The 18,461-nt window shown below is 35.6% G+C and overlaps 1 protein-coding gene across 6 annotated transcripts in view; it reads left to right on the forward strand.

Annotated features, from left to right (window-relative positions):
* The window catches only part of LOC126721029 (uncharacterized), a 58,213-nt gene that overhangs the window by 32,941 nt on the left and 6,811 nt on the right, over positions 1 to 18,461 (forward strand). For 5 of the 6 annotated variants that reach the window (XM_050423984.1, XM_050423983.1, XM_050423985.1 and 2 more), the window contains 20 exons: positions 1,448 to 1,728; positions 2,002 to 3,584; positions 3,688 to 4,871; positions 5,936 to 6,064; positions 6,153 to 6,308; positions 6,922 to 7,494; positions 7,623 to 7,694; positions 7,802 to 8,263; positions 8,392 to 8,575; positions 8,665 to 9,427; positions 9,518 to 9,634; positions 10,724 to 10,997; positions 11,425 to 11,538; positions 11,627 to 11,710; positions 13,524 to 13,574; positions 13,660 to 13,839; positions 13,916 to 14,241; positions 14,321 to 14,695; positions 14,796 to 14,859; positions 17,955 to 18,101. In XM_050423984.1, the coding sequence (XP_050279941.1) occupies positions 1,448 to 1,728; positions 2,002 to 3,584; positions 3,688 to 4,871; positions 5,936 to 6,064; positions 6,153 to 6,308; positions 6,922 to 7,494; positions 7,623 to 7,694; positions 7,802 to 8,263; positions 8,392 to 8,575; positions 8,665 to 9,427; positions 9,518 to 9,634; positions 10,724 to 10,997; positions 11,425 to 11,538; positions 11,627 to 11,710; positions 13,524 to 13,574; positions 13,660 to 13,839; positions 13,916 to 14,241; positions 14,321 to 14,695; positions 14,796 to 14,859; positions 17,955 to 18,101 (7,119 nt within the window). Of the gene's footprint in view, positions 1 to 1,447; positions 1,729 to 2,001; positions 3,585 to 3,687; positions 4,872 to 5,935; positions 6,065 to 6,152; positions 6,309 to 6,921; positions 7,495 to 7,622; positions 7,695 to 7,801; positions 8,264 to 8,391; positions 8,576 to 8,664; positions 9,428 to 9,517; positions 9,635 to 10,723; positions 10,998 to 11,424; positions 11,539 to 11,626; positions 11,711 to 13,523; positions 13,575 to 13,659; positions 13,840 to 13,915; positions 14,242 to 14,320; positions 14,696 to 14,795; positions 14,860 to 16,466; positions 16,516 to 17,954; positions 18,102 to 18,461 lie in introns of those variants that run through there. The other variant, XM_050423986.1, reaches the window with a different exon arrangement.

Raw genomic sequence — 18,461 nt, forward strand, 5'->3', positions numbered from 1 at the left:
GGTGAATCAAAGCAACATTTGGTAGGATGGGGTAAAGTGTGCGCCCTTATGGCCAACGGTGGTTTGGGGATAAGGAAATTGACTACCTTTAATAATGGCCTATTAGGTAAATGGCTATAGCTCTTTGGGGTTGAGGAGAATTGCCTTTGGGGGAGGGTGGTAGCTATGAAGTTTGGGGAAGAGTGGGGGAATATACCTCTTAGTTGGCAAGGGTGTTTAAGGTTGTGGTTTGTGGAGAGGTATTCGTATGGGTTGGGGGATTTTTGTTAAAATACTCGGTTTGAGATTAGGGTGGGAAATAGAGTGAGATTATGGCATGATTTTTGGTGTGGGGATCAACCTCTTTGAGTGACATTCCCGGTTTTGTATGAGATAGCCATTGATAAAGAGGCCTCTGTTGGGGAGTGAAGGCACCTAGGTTGAGTTTCTTCTTCTTCTTTTTTTTTTTTGGACTGCGGCTCGGAATAAGATACTGGTGATGATTTATTGATTCATTGTGAGAAGGCTCATAAGTTATAGTGCTTTGTCTTTCAATCTTTTAGGGTTTCTTGGGTCATACCAAAAATGGTGATTGATCTTCTCTTTGGTTGGGGAAACACTCGTCAGATATTTGGAACTTAGTACCATTGTGCCTGATGTGGTGCATATGGAGGGAACAGAATAGGCGTACGTTTAAGGATGTGGATAGTTTGGAAGACTAGTTGCTCTCTTCTTTCAGTGGTTACTAGTTTGATTGGTCTTGGGCTTGGAGACTCACATCTTGTGTCTCCATTTCTTTGTTCATTAGTTCTCTTCATTTTTGTAATTAGTTTTCTGTTTTTACTTTCTTCTTTTTGTATTTGACTACTATGTAATTTTTCTGCATATAGTAGTGCATATCTTGTTCTTACTTATATAATTTTTTTTTTTTTTTTTGGTGAGGTTACTTATTTAGTTTGGGCTTAGTTATCAAAGCCCAAGGAGGTCAAGTGCTATTAAAGTTAGGTATTAGTCATTTATTTTTATGATATAATGGTTTTTATTCAATAGGGGAGAGAATATTTTTTCTAAATTTTTAGAGGCTATGAAGCTTTATTTGAGTGTTTGTTTTGGCATGAGAGAGAGAGAGAGAGAAGGGGGGGGGGGGGGGGATTAAACTTTAAAGAGGTAAGAAGACTCAGTATAATTGGTTGAATTTTCAAAGTACGTGTATTATATAGAAAACTGGGATGTAGCAGTTGGCTTTGTATCTTTTTTTAATGGAAGATGTGGGAGGTGCTGGATTGCAATTTCTTTGTGGTACTCAGATCTTTCAGAATTGAAGCCACAGAGTTGAGTTGCTACTGACGGCTTGTTTGTTTGTATGTATATTCTTGTGTTTGTGTATCTGTTTATATCCATGCTTCTATATACTTACATTTAGGACAAGTAGAATTTAATTTCTCAGGTTTAGTTGTTCTGATTGCAGGTTTATATTATTGTACCCTCATTTCATGCACACTTGTCTCCATCAATATATGGTGCAGTTCTGGAATTGATTGCACATCTAGGTACTCTGCATTCGAAGTCTGAATCTGCATCATCAGAAACTCTTGATCCACATGGTATCACATCAAATGAATGGAGGAATCCAGTTTTTGGTTTATCTATCAGTGCAAATTTGGAGTTGGTCTGTCTAGAAATTGATCTTGCAAATAATGGAGATAACAGTTCTGCACTCATGCTTGCTCTAAAAGATTTGGATTTGTGGTAAGTGGATTTTGTGTTTCTGAATACTTGTTTGTGTACCTCCATAGGTGTACTCTTGAAACCACAACTTTATGTACTTTAATTCCTTTTTTTTTTTTCGTGTGGCTTTAAATTGATTATTGAAACTTGCAGTGTGATGGTTAGAGGCTTTTTTTTTTTTGGGGGGGGGTGGGGGGGATAAATAATGTCTTTTTAGAGGCTTTTCTTTAGTTGTTGCTTTAGATTAAATTTGCCCAGAAAAAATGAAGTTCATGCTCTGTTGTGAAATTGCAGGTATGCTCTTGGGAAAATTGAGCAGTGCTGGATCTGTATGAAGGCATTGAACATCACAACCTATCCATTGAGAGGGGAAGGAGAGAGCCATGTTCTGTACTCATGTGGGAATGCACCTTATACTAATTCTATGTATCAGCATGACACTGATATTGGTCTTAATGGTAGAGGTGATAGTTATACTGACATAAATTTGTCTGCTGAAGAATGCTTTCTTTTACATTATGAATCTCTTAGAACAGATTTGGTTTGCCACAAGTTTACACTTCACTTCAATGATGCTGATGTCCACTGCTACCCATATGTAATTGGATTGCTGACTGGATTTTTTGATAGACTGTCTATATATGGTACATCTTCTGACAGTACCTATAGCCCCATGGTGGATACTGAAGTTCCAAATACTGCATCTGGTTTTGAGTTTCAAAGGTTTGGTTTTTCCAACTTTTTTGAAACTGGGTCCTCCGAATATGCGAGTATACCTTTAGATCACTTCCCATTTGTCACTATTTGCAACTCTGGTTCTCTTGCTAGCCTTGAGAGTTCACTTCTTTATCCCAATTACGAGTGGAGAAAATATCTGAATCTAAGGGACAGAAAAATAAGAAGTCCAAAGTTCAGTATAAAGGAGGGATCTAAACTATTTCATGCTCCAAAATTATTATCCACGTCTGGTACAGAAGCAATTCGTGTGTGTGGGACCCCTGGTGTCACTGATCAATTTCTTATAGATTTGCATCTCCGTCAAATCAGAGTGCATTTTCATGATTCCTCGTGCGTTGTTGGAACAATTGCAGTACCATTCTCTAAATCTTCACTCTTTATTACTGAAGATTCTATGGATATATTATGCTCTATAGAGGGATTGATTCTCACCTCATCTTGGTGGACAAAAACATTTTGTGAGTTTTTATGGGGCCCCTCATTACCAAATCTATCTCCGATTTTGAACATACGTGTGAGGAAAGGAAAAAATAAATATTTGAGTTCTCACTTTGAAGTAAGCATCAGCATTCAGCATGTACATTGCATTTTACCGGCTGAATATTTGGCCATAATAATAGGTTACTTTGCATTGTCTGATTGGAATTCAAATTCAAATGATCAACCTGTCACTGATGGCCACGAGTACATTAATCATGCAAATGAGGATTCCTTTATATATAAGTTTGAGATACTGGACTCCACTTTGATTTTGCCTGTGGAAAGCAATGAGTGTCAGTTTCTGAAGGTTGAATTTCGACAACTATACTGTAGTTTCATCCATGAGAGAATTTCAGATGATGCATTGAAGGAAATCCCTCGTGAATATTTGGTACCAGTGCATAAACTTGCGAGAAGAAATCACTGTTTAAATGTCTTCGGACAGGATTTGTTCCTATCATTTGTATTGTTCAAGGATGATGGACATGTTTGCTCAATGTTTGATCAAGATACTGACTCTGTTTATATTAGTTTAGTTGCACCTCTAAGTGCTGATGTTTGGGTTACAATACCTTGTGAGAGTGAATCCCTTTGTAGAAGCTCTCCCTCAATCACATGTGTCATGACAAGGATCCGAGACTGTCAAATTATGGCTGATGGTAGGAGCTTTATCTTTCATGGGTCACTTATTACTAGAATCAAAATAATTTATCTTGTCATGTTTCATCTATGAATTAATGCATGCCTTCTCTTTGTTAACAGATGGTCACTTTTTTAATGGATTTGAGGCTGTACAGGATGTTATTGATCAGTTTTCCACTGTACTTGATCAATCAAAAGAATTCAAATCTGATGTTCTACAGTTTCTTCAGTCAAGGAAGTTTTTAAAAGAGATTAGTGCAGTTCCATCTGTTGGGTCAAGCACGATATTCACAGAAGTTCAGTGTTATGTTAATTCAATGTTAATAAACTTGCATCACTGTGGAAAAGATTCAACGGAAATGGTTGCTAAGGCTGAAGTGCAATTTTCATGCTCTGCATCATTGAAAGATGACAAACTCTTAAGCTTGGGAGTTACTTTCTCTTCCTTGGAGTTATATTCTTTGCCTAATTCTATCTTATTAGCACAATGCTCATCCACATGCTCATCCGCATCTGTTCTTGACATTTCTTTTTCTGAGTCAATTCATGAAGAAAATGAGTTTTGTGTTTCTCTTCCTTCTCTTGATATTTGGCTACATTTGGTTGACTTGGTTAAGCTTGTTGACCTTATCAATTCTTATGCTGGACAACTGACCAAAACAATACCTTTGGATCCACCAAAAAATGTGTCAGTTGATGTTTCTCCGAATTCTCTTCATTCTGCAAACATGTCAACTCAGTTTTCATCAGTGAACATGAAGCGGGATGCTGTTACTCTGATTGTGAGGTCTGAAGATGTTGGCATTACATTTTACTTCCCTGTTTCGGTCAGCAAAGAAGCATGCCAGCAACTTCAACTGGACAACGATTACAAGAATGCACCTCAGAATGTTTCATATGATGTACTTAGAGAAAAAGACTGTAAATTTATTGCTGTGAGTTTGTGTAGTAAAAGTATTAGATTATTTTTAGAAGGCAGAAATATAAAATTTAACTCCAACTTGGAAAAATTGAGTGGCATGATTGTTATATGTGAGGAAAAGAGTGTTCCATCTTGGCCTCTTTTCCAGATTTATCAGGTTGATGTGGAGGTTCAGATTAGTAATAATCAGATGGAACTCATGAATGTCGAAGTGGAGATTCATTGCGATCGTTCAGATGTGTGGCTTTCACATCGTGTGTTCTACTTCCTTCACAGTGCATGTTTCAATGTTCCTGAAGTAGAGTCTTCTGAATTTGGGTTTGGTCAGATTGATTTTAAGGCCAATTTAAGGAAGGTTTCACTTCTGCTAAGTGATGGAAGGGTATGTTGGCCTGGCCTTTATGACTACTTATTTAAAATTTTTGTATATGCATTTACTCAATTGTGAGAGATGGAGATAGAGTTGTGCAAAGAAATTTTTTTAACCTTGTGTTTATGCAGTGAACTCTGCAATGACTTTTATCTTCTATACAGAGTCAATTTTTTCTAGCAGATGGTGGAGATGAGTTTTAGAGCTAACTTTTCAAAATTCTAATATGGTTTAGTGAGACAAATATATTGGTAGAATCTTTCAAAGAATTCTCTGTCAATATGTTGGTGTTTTGATTTACATCAAGTTTTCTCTAAAGCCATCGAACCTTTGAAAAGAGGGATTAGTGAAATTCTTTAAAATACCTTATTGTAAATCTACTAATTTTGTCTATAGACTAAGAAGGATTATCTTTAAATTTGATAGAAGTATTATATACATTATATATATATATATAATGTATGTATGTATTGCAATTATGTGGAAAATACAGTGTGATAGGAATAATTATATTTTGAATGATTCAGATCTAAATGGGAACTTGCTGAAAAGCATTTTTTTTTACACTCTGTATGACTGGTTGCATGCTTTTGGAAATTCGCATTGTGATTCTTTCTTGGATTTCATTGCTATTATAATTTTTCTGGTGTAACTTGATGAGGGGATGAATTATAATCCTTCTGCATACTAATTATTTGTGTTTTCTTCGAATAAAATTTATTACTTACATAAAGAAAAGTTTCCGTGCGACCAAGGTACATTGTATGCTCTGATTTATCTCACTTGTGTAATTATTTTAACATTATTCTCTAATTTAGCCTGTTCAACAACTTGTGCCATCAAGGGGTATGCTACTTGGGAGCTGTATTTCTGGTTCTATTTGGTTGTTTTTACTAGTTTTTTCCTTGGTAACTGATTATCAATATTGCTTGCTTTTATTCAGTCCCATTCTTAAATTTCATTGCATATGGACATTGGATTTGTTCTTTATTTGCCATTTAATTTAGGTTTTATTGATCACCTGATGTAAAGGAGTTGGCTCTTACCCTTTGTACTTCATGTTGCTTTCCATGTAGTGGAGTTGTAGTGGACCTTTGATGGAAATTCTTTTGAGGAACATCGCCTTGCGTGCTAAAGTGACTGAAAACAACATTGAGGGTTCAGTCACAGCTGAATTTCAAGTGAACTACAATAACATTCACAAGGTATATGTGCACTGGGATCAGTATCTCTTAATTTTTCCAGTATGAATGATATGCTCATTGCTGATTTATCTGCTTACAATGGTTGCAGGTGTTGTGGGAACCCTTTATTGAGCCTTGGCAATTTCAGATGGTTGTGATTAGAAAGAATGAGATGAGTGCTTTGCTGAACAGCTTCATAATGACAGATATCCAATTGAAATCAATAGGGCAGCTTAACTTGAACTTTACGGAATCCCTTATTGAGGTATATTATGATTTATTATTTCATTTGCTTCCAAGATCATCTCTCTACCTAAAAGAATTTTTCAAGTGTACATTTTGACAATATAAATGTCATTTTAATCTTATATATATAATTTTGAAGGTGATTGAATGAAAATATATGCAGTCTTATCAGACATTGGCACAGAAAAATTGGGGTTTTTCTATCAATGACTATTTTTAATTTGTTGGCCTTAATATTGATGATGCATGTTCAACTCCCTTAAATGCATTTGAGAAACACAATGCTGCATTTAAATTCTAGGTGGCATCTTATGTGCAATAATAAATTCTAGTAACAGTGGTTGCAGAAGGGTAAGGTGCCTACCAACCACCTCTCCAGACCCTATAGATGTTAGAGCCTTGGGAATTGGGTATGATGAATAGTGGTTGTAGAAGTAGATGCATCATTTGATCTTGTCTCTAATTCTTTTAATGGTTCAGGCACAACTAGATGCTATTTAAAAAAAAAAAAAAAAAAACGTTAACCTTTCGTTTCTTCTCTTTTGTGCAGCTTCACCTTGTTGGTTCTTATTATTTTCATAAAATCTGTTGCTAAGTAACTTTTTTTTTTTTTTTGGGGTGTTCTCTTGCAGTGTCTTTCCAGGACAATTGAGATGATTAATGATGCTTGGGATCTGATGGAACCATATGATCATCCTGAAAGCCAGAAACTCTTAAATTCTCCAATTACTAAATATATGTCTGATGGGAGATATGCTCCTTATATACTTCAAAATTTGACTTCTGTGCCACTAAAATATCATGTTTATCAAGGGCTGGATGGTTGTGGTGAGTTTGATGTCTCAGAAGTGAGAGATGGAAATCATGTGCTTCCAGGTTGTTCTGTTCCTATTTATATTAAGGAAACTCCTGAAGAACAACTTTCTCGTTATAGGACAGCCCATTCTTCTGATAGACTTAATGAGCAGAAATCAAATGGGGTTGCTCATCATTTTATTACCATTCAACTTGATGGAACATCTGTGCCTTCTGTTCCTATTTCAATGGATTTTGTGGGACTTACCTGTTTTGAGGTTGATTTTTCTAAGGCATACAATGATGACACTGAAGATAATGGAACATATACCAGCAGTGGTTTTGTTGTTCCAGTTGTGTTTGATGTTTCAGTGCAGCGCTATTGCAAATTAATAAAATTATACTCAACAGTAAGTACAGAGTCCAATATTTGTTTTAGTTTTTAATGCTAATGAGGTTCCCTTACATTTCCTGTATTGCTTTTTCATTTTTCCCCCCATATATGTCTTTCTCGCTAAGTCACAGTTAATATACTTAGGTTGTACTTTCAAATGCAACTTCAGTGCCATTGGAGCTGCGATTTGATATTCCATTTGGCGTATCCCCAAAGGTATGAACAAGAAAAAAAATTATTTACTCCTGTAATTAATCTAAGGTACCTATTCTAGTGTGTGTTGCAGTGGGTTACAAAACTTAATATGCATTCTCCTTTTTCAGATATTAGACCCAATATATCCCGGTCAGGAGTTACCGCTACCTTTACATTTGGCTGAAGCTGGTCGCATGAGTTGGCGCCCAATTGGAAATTTATATTTGTGGAGTGAATATTATAACCTCTCAAGTCTACTCTCACAGGAGAGCAAAATTGGATTTCTTAAATCCTTTGTTTGCTATTCACCTCAAGCAAGTGGTGATCCATTTCGCTGTTGCATGTCAGTTAGAAATATCAGTTTGCATTCATCTAGTCGACCAAGGAAGAGTGGTTCTCTGCATGAGGGTACTTTAAAGAAGTCTTTTGAAAGTCGTGGTCAAATATTGCATAATTTGGATGAGTCAAAGAAGCGGTTTGTTCACCAACTGACCCTGACTACTCCATTAGTGGTGAACAACTACCTTCCTGAGTCAGTCTCATTGAGAATAGAAAGTGGTGGGGTTACTCGTACTGCAATTCTTTCAGAGGTTTGTGATGTAATATCTTGTAGCTGATGTATCTTAATTTGAGTATGGAGTCCTGTACTGCCTTTTATTTTCTTTAGTTTTATTGAGCATATAATTACTAAGAAATTTTGTGTCCTAATCTTTAACAGGTGGAAACTTCCTTTCATCATATTGATCCTTCACATGACCTGGCTCTGGAAATCCATATGCAAGGATTTAAACCATCAGATTTGAGGTTCCCTCGTACTGAAGAATTCTGTGCAATGGCTAAGTTCAGTGGGACCAAGTTTTCACTGTCTGAAACCGTGACCTTTTATGCAGATTTGTCAAATGGTAGTTGATATATGTACTATTAAATTTGCTATTCAACGTGTTTTATGTGTGATAAATCTGTTAATTGTAATTGTGTTGCTTTATTCTAGGTCCAATACATGTCACAGTGGAAAAAAGGATCGATGCATTCTCCGCTGCCAAGGAACTCTTCATTTATGTTCCCTTTCTGTTATATAATTGCACTGGTTTTCCGTTCATGATTTCAGAATCTTCTGATGAAATGAACGGAGTGGGCTGCATGATTCCTTCCTGTTATGATTTGGATGAACAGCTAGTGGGAAAAAAAGATGGTCTGAGTCTGCTGTCTTCTAGCCTTGATTCACATGCTAAACCTCCACCTAGTTTAAGGACTTCTTCACTTGAAAATCTTGTTGTCTCAACTAGGGAGAATGTAAATTTGTACTCTGCGAGATTTCTAAGCAAACCCTTGATTTCATCTAAATCCATCACAAATTCTCACAAGCATTCAGACATAACTGATTTAGACAGTCAGAAAGCATTTTTAAACGGTTCAAAGAACAGCTTGAGTTCAAGCAGTCCGTTGGCTTCAAGGAATTCCAACTCTGAAGGACATGAGCTTGGAAGGGTTAAGGCATGCATGTATTGTCCTAGACCTATTTCCTCTACAAATGATGTTATGGTTAGAGTAAGTAGGTGCTTGCCCGAATGTGTTTCAGAAAGCACGCCACTTTCTTCATGGTCAAGCCCTTTTTATCTCGTTCCACCAAGTGGTTCAACTACCATTCTTGTTCCTAAATCATCATCAAATTCTGCATCCATGATATCTGTGACATCTAGTGCAGTTGCTGGACCGATTGCTGGGAGGACAAATGCCATTACTTTCCAGCCTAGGTGAAAAAATTAGCAGAACTACAGCAAACACTGTTTTTTAATTCCTTTAGTCCTGTCTCTTAGTCTTTTTAATACTCCTTACTTTGGCAGATATGTCATCAGTAATGCATGCAGCAAGGACTTATGTTATAAGCAGAAGGGAACTGATTTTGTTTTCCAGCTGGGTGTAGGAGAACATGCTCATCTTCATTGGACAGATACAACCAGGTTTTTCACGTTTATATTTGCTTACATGTACAGATTTTCAATCACATATCCATATATGAAATGCATATTTCAGTGATTCTTATGCATATTGGTCACAAGAATTCATCTCTATATCATGGTTTGATTATATATTTTTTTTTTATCAAGTCCTATTGTTTTAGTTTTATTTTTTCACACATGTGATGCATATGCACCAGCAAGTAAGAGTGATTTGATTCAAGGAAAGGAATAGAAAATGGTGGTGGAAGAAAAGTAACGTTAATAGTAGTAGTAAAAAAAGGAAATGTCATTTAAGGAGGTAACAGAGAGTATGATTTCGAATAGAATAGAATAGAATGACAAAAAAGAATACATGTGTCCTAGCTTTTAGGATCCATAGCCGGCCTCAAAATTTCGAGACTATGGTTTGGTTGTTGTTATTGTTGTATGTAATATGTGGTGCATAGTGCTTTGATATGGTTTTATTCAGCCAATATGGATATGAAATAATTATTTGTTCATTTTTGGTACTTTAAACGCATCCAGTGGGTTTTGAACCCAAGACCTCATACTTCACCATTTTCTTTCAAATTCAAGGGGAGGTGCCATTTGAGCTAAAGCTCATTAGCAATTTGGGTGTGAAGTACTTCAAAGAAGCCTGTACTTTTGTGCTTACCCTAGCCTGTTTGAAGGAGCTTTGTGAGGTTCTACATATGTCCTTTTATGCTGCATGCTCATATGCACCTAGGCACACTTTAATAACAGTGACTAGAATCCTTTGTGCCCTTCTTTTTGCCCGAAATATTTTTTCCCCCATATATCCTAATGAATTTGTGCAACCTTGGCTATCACATGAGGGATTCTTAAAAGGTGAGAGAGTTGGACAAGTATGTGCTTGAAAAAATAACAAATTAGATTGTAAAATTCAAGTTGAATGAACTTGGTTGGTTCTACTAGTGTCAATATTGATACTTAATTTCATAATCTGAATGAATGTTTCTAGCCATTTTGTTCTATTATTTTTCCCATTACTTGGAGGTATCTCTTCCATCTATATTTTTTCGTTATTTTTATACTGTCCCTGTTAGTTTACATTTCTACTTGTAGCAGGGAGTTACTGGTTTCCGTTCGTTATAATGAACCTGGATGGCAATGGTCAGGCAGTTTTTTGCCAGATCATCTTGGCGACACTCAAGTAAAATTACGGAATTATGTTTCCAATGCATTAAATATGGTACGAGTTGAAGTGCAGAATGCAGATGTTTCCATTCAAGATGAAAAGGTAGTTGGAAGCCTGCATGGAAATTCTGGGACAAACTTGATTCTCTTATCAGATGATGATACAGGGTATATGCCATACAGAATTGATAATTTCTCAAAGGAGGTTGGTGCTTAATAGGTTTAATGGTTAATTTGGAGTTCATTTTGTTACTATTCTTGTGATCTTGTTTCTGAGTGGCCTCTTGTTGTTTTACACACCACGTTCCCTTCTTTTTTGAATGGTAAGTTATGCACCTAATGGATTTTCAATCCCTGATGTCACCCTCCACTCATTCTTATCATAGAAGGAAGTGCCCTTTTAGCTAAAGCTCATTGGCCTAATGTGTTGCCCTTATTGTGTATTCTTTGCATTAGTAATTGATAGTTATCTGGTTTGAAGTGGCGTTTTCTTTGGTCTTTTACATGTAGCTTGAATCCATCAGTCAAATTAAAAAATGCGTGGTCTTAATTTTTTATTCTCTGTACATATACATTCTTGATGTTGAAAGCTTGATTGACTAAATTTTGTGTGCTGCTTGCCACTTTTGTAGAGGCTACGGATCTACCAGCAAAAATGTGAAACCTTTGAGACTATTGTCCACTCTTACACATCTTGCCCTTATGCGTGGGATGAACCCTGCTACCCACATCGTTTGACTGTAGAGGTAATCCTTCTTGGTTTTTTGTTTAAAATGATGGGTTCTTTCTGATGTTTACTGAGGAAAGTTTATTTGGTGTTTTTGGATCTATAAGGTACTTGGAGAACGTGTTCTTGGGTCATATGCTCTTGATGATGTCAAAGACTACATGCCTGTGTATTTGCCTTCAACCTCTGAGGTATAATTTTGGAAACCTCATCCATTATTCTACTTAAAATAGTAAACTTGATGGTTTGCGAAAAGCTGGTATGTTAAATTTTTTTTGCTTGCATTAACTTTGCATGTTTTAAGTTTCTAAACTGATCCTTTTCTTTAATTCACTAGATCATTTTAATGAAAATGGAATACTCTTTCTTGAAAGTCTTAATTTTGTTTTACATTTTGATTCATATATTTAATTTCAAAGTTGTTTTTTTCTTACTTGTTTGGTTGGCTGTCTTCGTTGAGTTCATTTTCTTCTACGTCTCTTTTGGATTTCATTGATCATTGTACTCTACACATGATTATGGTGGTCTCTAGCATACTCCCTGTATACATTGTCTCCTTTCTTCAATAAAGTACGTTATTCATATAAAAAAAAGTCCAAAGATATGAAAAGAAACTTAGGACTATAATGTCAACAATCTCTCTCTCTCTCTCTCACCCTCTCTCATGCACACACGTATGTATAGATTGAGATATAGATATGGATGCAGAATACTTGTACTAAATGAGATAGAGAGAGTTCGGGTGTTGTTGTTACCTAAATATTGAGAGTTTGTTGTTGTCATTTCTTGTTTTTCTGCTCTTCCATCTTGAATTTTTTTGGTCCTAAAGGCAAAATAATACTTCTAAAAAAGGAAAAAAAATTGTGCATAAAGTTCTGTTCATATCTTGAATGTTGTATGAAAAGAGAAAGAACATTACCACAATACTTTAATGACACTGCATTTAATCAAGTTTTCACCAGAGTTGCAAGGAAAATCTTATGCTATGAAAAGGGAAAAAGAGCAAAAATTGAGTGTGAGTTTATTTATTTATTTATATGGCTATCACCTAATTATTTTAGACTAGAAACCATACCCATGTTTGACAGGAGACATGCTTGGGACACTTTTGCACCCGTGCTTTTTTTTTTTTTTTGTTGAAAATTTACGGGAAATGTGAGGGACACTTATCTAGTTATCTTTTACTTATCAAAAAACTTATCTTGTTATCTTTTGTATACTCTTTTAGATCTTATTCTTGGTTGTATTCTTTTTTTTGATAAGTAATAAGATATATTGATAAAAATTCTTGGTTGTATTCTAATTTTTAAACATCATATATTAGTCATGAATTCACTTTATCGTCCTTTATTGCTCTTAAATTGATATGTGTTTTAACATTATATGAAAAAAGAAATGCTTAACTATATTTTTTTTAAAATTAATAATTAATTACTATATGTATCCCTGTCGTACCTGTGTCCTAATTTTACAAAAATTGTCATGTCCTGTACCCAAGCCTGAATTTGTGTCCATGCTTAATAGCTTTTAGATCATAGAGGGATGGAGAACTTCTTGGATATTTTAATCATATTTGGATGTCATAGAAATGGATGGATGAGTGAACAGAAATATACCCAACATATTCACTCCCATTGCTTCCTTGGATGTTCTAGAAGAAAAGCTTGTCTTAGGAAGGAGAAAGAAAACGGGTTCACTTTAACTATAGAGATCCATGGAATTTTTCGATGAAATGATAGCAGCCTTACAAAATTTTAAACATCTTTTATTATTTTACTGATTTCTTAATGAGGTGGAATTGAAACTAGCTCTATTTGCATCTTAGCATAGTATATGTAAGTAGTTATAACATGAACTAATTTTCTTATGCGCAATTCATGGTGAAACAATGTGTCATCATATTGTGGACTATAGTTCCTGTTAATTTTGTAATTATAGTCGACCTTATAAGCATAATTTCTATACATCATTTCATTGGTGGCTTACACTACCTTTTTTCTGCAGAAACCTGAGAGAACATTGCGATTATCAGTCAATGCTGAAGGAGCAACCAAGGTGCATTTCTATTAGTTTGGTACATGCAGTAACATATTTGGTGTTTTATTTTGATAGTTTAATGATTTCTTTTTTGCTGCTGCAGGTCCTCTGCGTCATTGATTCAAGTTTCCACATATTGAATGACATGAAGAATTCAAGTGCATATCACTTAAGAGAAAAAGGGAAACATGCTCAGAAACAAGACAAGCTTATTGATTACAAGGAAAAAATATCTGTTGTTATTCCACATATTGGTATCTCCTTGATTAATTCTTACCCACAGGTATATGGAATTATATTGTCTTCCCATTTTCCACGGTACTGTTTTAAACTCTATTAATCATTTTACTCTTTTGCAGGAGTTACTTTTTGCATGTGTGAAAAACTTAACAATTGATCTGCTTCAGAGTTTGGATCAACAGAAGCTTTCCATTCAAATCTCATCATTGCAAATAGACAACCAGCTGCGCACTACCCCATATCCCGTTATGTTGTCCTTTGATCATGAATACAGATACAGCTCAGCCAGCCAAATAAGAACCAAGGATAAGAGTGCAAAAACAAGAACTGAAAGATTTTTCCCAATGGCATCTGACAACTCTTGTGAACCTGTATTCTACCTAGCTGTGTCAAAGTGGAGGAAGAAAGATATTTCATTGGTTTCTTTTGAATATATAAGCTTAAGGTGTCTATTTTCTGTAATTAGTACATTTTTCAGAGTTTAATACTGTCAGTGCTTATTTTGTACTGTTTAATGCTTGCAGAGTGGCAGAATTCCGCCTTGAACTTGAGCAAGAAGTGATATTAAGTTTGTTTGACTTCTTCAAAAATGTTTATTCAAGGTTCCAATTTAGGATCATGCCATTATCAGATCCGTTACTGCATTCTCATATCAATGATATGGGTGTGGTAATGGAATCCACAGGCCAGGTTCAGACATGTGAGTATTTGAATGGAAGAGAGGACCTAATTCTTTCGGTGAATGTACCTGCCTTCAATGAAAAGAATGGAGGTAGCCTATCACTACCTTCAGTGGTTCCAATTGGAGCTCCTTGGCAGCATATATACCTTTTGGCCAGAAGACAGCAGAAAATATATGTTGAAGTGTTTGACGTGGCTCCCATCAAGTTGACCTTAAGGTGAATCTGCTATCCCTCACAGTAGGAATGCACTTGCAAGATCTTGTTTATCTTTAACTCTATTACTTGAGCATTATTATGATAAATATCTCCTCAACAGTTTTTCCAGCTCTCTGTGGATGCTCAGAAATGGGGTTCTTACATCAGGAGAATCTCTTATCCATGTAAGTAGCATATTTTCTCTGAAAAATGATGTTAAGATATGCTATTTATTTTTTTTCCAAGCTAAAATAGAAGGGGATTACAGTATGTTTACAGCCAGCATAGAACTGTGAGATTTAATGAACATGATAAAGATCATGTAGAGTTCAGCTACTTAAAGGAGTGTAGAGAGCATATAGGTGTCAACTCTGTCAAAAAGTAAAAAGTTCCTACTTGTAGAAAGGACTCATGGAGTCAGCTTTGGTCTATGTTTAGACGTCATAATGAATACACATAGAAGTAATGTAATTTTTGGGATAAGTAATGTAATTTTTATTGCTATAAAAAAAAAGAGAATCACCCGAGTATGCGGGGAGTATACAATTGGGGACCATACAAACAAACATGCAAATTACATGAATCTATCAAAACACTAACAGACCATAAAGTTGACATCCAATCCAACAAAGTCCTTAAGAAAAATAATTTGAGTTCAGGCGTAGTTTTCTCTGTGGACCATCTTCTTCTTCATTGCCCTATAGTGTATGATTTGTGGACTGTGTGTTCAACTTGTTTGAATTCCATTGGGTTATGCTGCAAAGGGTCATTGAGTTGTTAGCTTCATGGTAGGGCAAGTTCAGGTGGCATCACAATATAGCTATTTGGAGGTTTGTGCCACATTGCTTAATGTGGTGTATTTATTGGGAATAAAATGCTAGAATTTAGAGTGATGTGAACAATATATTCTTGAGATGGTCTTTTTTCTTTCATAATTTGCTTAAGCGAGTTTAGCCTTACAAACATGTTCATGCTTTTCCCTTCATGTTTTGTTTGACTATTGTAGTTTGGGTTCTTGACTGTATTGCCCCATAGTACATTTATAGTGTACTTGGGTCTGCTTTATTTTTTAATTAAATTTTAGTTACTTATAAAAAAAAAAAAAATAGTTCTCTCTTTGTCCTCGAAATTCCGATTGTTCCTCTCCCTCCATATACATCACATCAAGCAATGCAAGGTAGCAATCCACAATTGACCATTCCGATGATGCCGAAAACAATCTAGGGAACAAGCTAACAACTCATCAACAGTCTTTAGCATCACCTAGCAAACTCCAAATAAATCTATCACCCACTTCCTTATACTGATACACCATAAGCACATCCATGAAATTTGACTAAGACTCCCAACTCCCAATCCTGCATGGCTCTTGTGAAATTGACATCCCAAAAGAGTATCTCCCATTAGTGGATTGCATAAGATCTGACACACTTGCCTCCTTCTCACGGCAAATACTGAATAAATCAAGATAGCACATAGCCAGAGAATTATTACTGCACCATCGACCCTGCTAAAACTCCACTCTAGATCCACCCTCTGCCTCAAATTGGAGATAGCTTGACAAAGTAGGCCAACTTGCCTTTCCAACTTGTAAGAGCTCCATAACACCTTTTGGCATGATCCAATAAACCCTAAATAGTGAAGATTTTCCCTCCTGCACATGTGGCACCAGTCTATTACAACTAATCTCCGCTTTCGAAGTTTATCTGTAGTGAGATTTTTTCCCAAAGCTGCTGTCCAAAGGGAAAAGCTAACCTTTGTTTGAACTTTTGGCTTCCACAAACTCTTCCAGGTAAAAGATTGACGAGATGTCGATGATGGCAATGGGAAATGAGGCTAAGGTGATAAAGAACTGTGGTTGTTTTATCTTATATAGAAGGGATATCTTATTATGAAAAAGAAATTTATAATTCAGCCAGTTTTATTGATTGAATATCAGTACAAAACACCATAGATGATAGACCAGTTGAGCCTAAAGGCTGCCAACTAAACAACACAGAAGGAGAATAAAGATTTACTCTGTTACAACAGCAAACCAGAGACTTCAAATTTTCACTTCAACACTTCAATTCCTGGATTTCAACTCTGCCCCTTGTACTCTCTTTACTAACCTTATAGTATTGCAACTTCCCATAATCACCATTTTAGTTAGATTAAGCAGCCATCCTTACTTTTCACCACCCTTAAATTTTTTTAAATTTTTTGTTTCCTTAATGAATATTTACAAGGAAGGGGAAAAAAAACAGAAATATCCATAATGAAGGGAAGGAAGAAATCAGAGATGCTGTAGGAAGGACAGAATGGAATTTCCTATAGCAACCAAGCAACCTGCCATGGTGGTGTTCATTATGGTAATTGGTTGGTCTGCCATTGTGGTGTTCGTTGTGGTAATTGGTTGGTCTGCCATGTAAGCTACCGTACTCTCTTTCACACAGACAATTTCCCTACCTCTTTAGCGAAATTAGTTGTAGAATAGATTCTTCATGGTCTGAGACCAGCACAGCGACTATTACTCTTGGGGCCAGTGGCAAAAGACTTTGAAAATGCACAGGCTCAGACTTGGTGAGGTAGTTAGCAAAGATGGGAAAGCAAATATGTTGGCAAGATGGATGGGAAAACACTTTTATGTCATCAATCCTAATAAAAATTGGGCTTATCCGTCCAAACAATAATTGGTGCATTAGCTATGTACCATGGCTGAGAGAATGTTAGTTGCGCCCTTTATCTGTCCATGTTTGTTTCTACTTGAAAGTAAAAAGCTTCCTTGATATGAATTAATAACTCATATGTCAGAAACCTTTTCTCTAATTGCTTTGGTATTTTAAATCTATGATCATTAAATCTTGTCGCTTTATTGTCATTATTTTTTAATAAAATTTCTCACAAAAGCTAAAATCTAGTGTTGCCACGGGTTTTAAATAGTCTATTTTCTTTCATTTATGGCCATGATTTCTTTGGATTATATATCTACATTGCTATCCATGTTAATCATGGATACTGAGAAACTACCCCTTGTCTTAAAAGCTTAAGCAGTTAGGAAAAGGTTAATCATTATAAACATTTTCCTTCACATGTAGGCCAAGACTCTCCCCTATTATAGTGGGAACCAACATGTGTTTTTTAAGTTTTTAAATAGCAGGTAAAGTGAAGATAGAGTTTGAACTCATGACCACTTGCTCTGATATCATGATAACTAAAAATTTCCTGAAAGCTTAAGGTGTTAGAAATTGTGAATTTAATCATTATTTTAATAAATATTTTTGGTAATAATTAATGACAGAGAGGTATTATGGCCCTGGCTGATGTTGAGGGAGCACGTATTCATCTGAAGCAATTGACCATTGTACATCACATGGCTAGCTGGGAATCCATTGAGGAGATCCTCATCCGGCATTACACTAGGCAACTTCTTCATGAGATGTATAAGGTAAATTTTCTGTAGTTATCTAGCCGGCTCATTTTTATTACAATTTGGTTTTCTTAATTATTTTCATTTCTTTATTCATGATTGATAAGTTAAATAATAGCTTTGTTCATTAAGGCAATGAGTGAGAAGAATCCAGGGTAATTAAGAGCATAAATGACTGTATGTCCAGCTTGGAAATTGTTTCTATATGCATGCTTCAAACTTTGTTGCAACCCTTGCTGTGTATTTTTTCTTTTTAAGTTTTTTCCTGATGTAATTTGTTTTTTAAATTCCTAGAATTTTCTAGAATCAAATAAATGAGATTTTTCTTGAACGCATGTGGGACAAAGTATGTATTCAACCTCTACTGCTTTTGGCCCA

This window comes from Quercus robur, chromosome 4 (genome assembly GCF_932294415.1).
Source record: "Quercus robur chromosome 4, dhQueRobu3.1, whole genome shotgun sequence".
In the NCBI taxonomy this organism is placed as follows: domain Eukaryota; kingdom Viridiplantae; phylum Streptophyta; class Magnoliopsida; order Fagales; family Fagaceae; genus Quercus; species Quercus robur.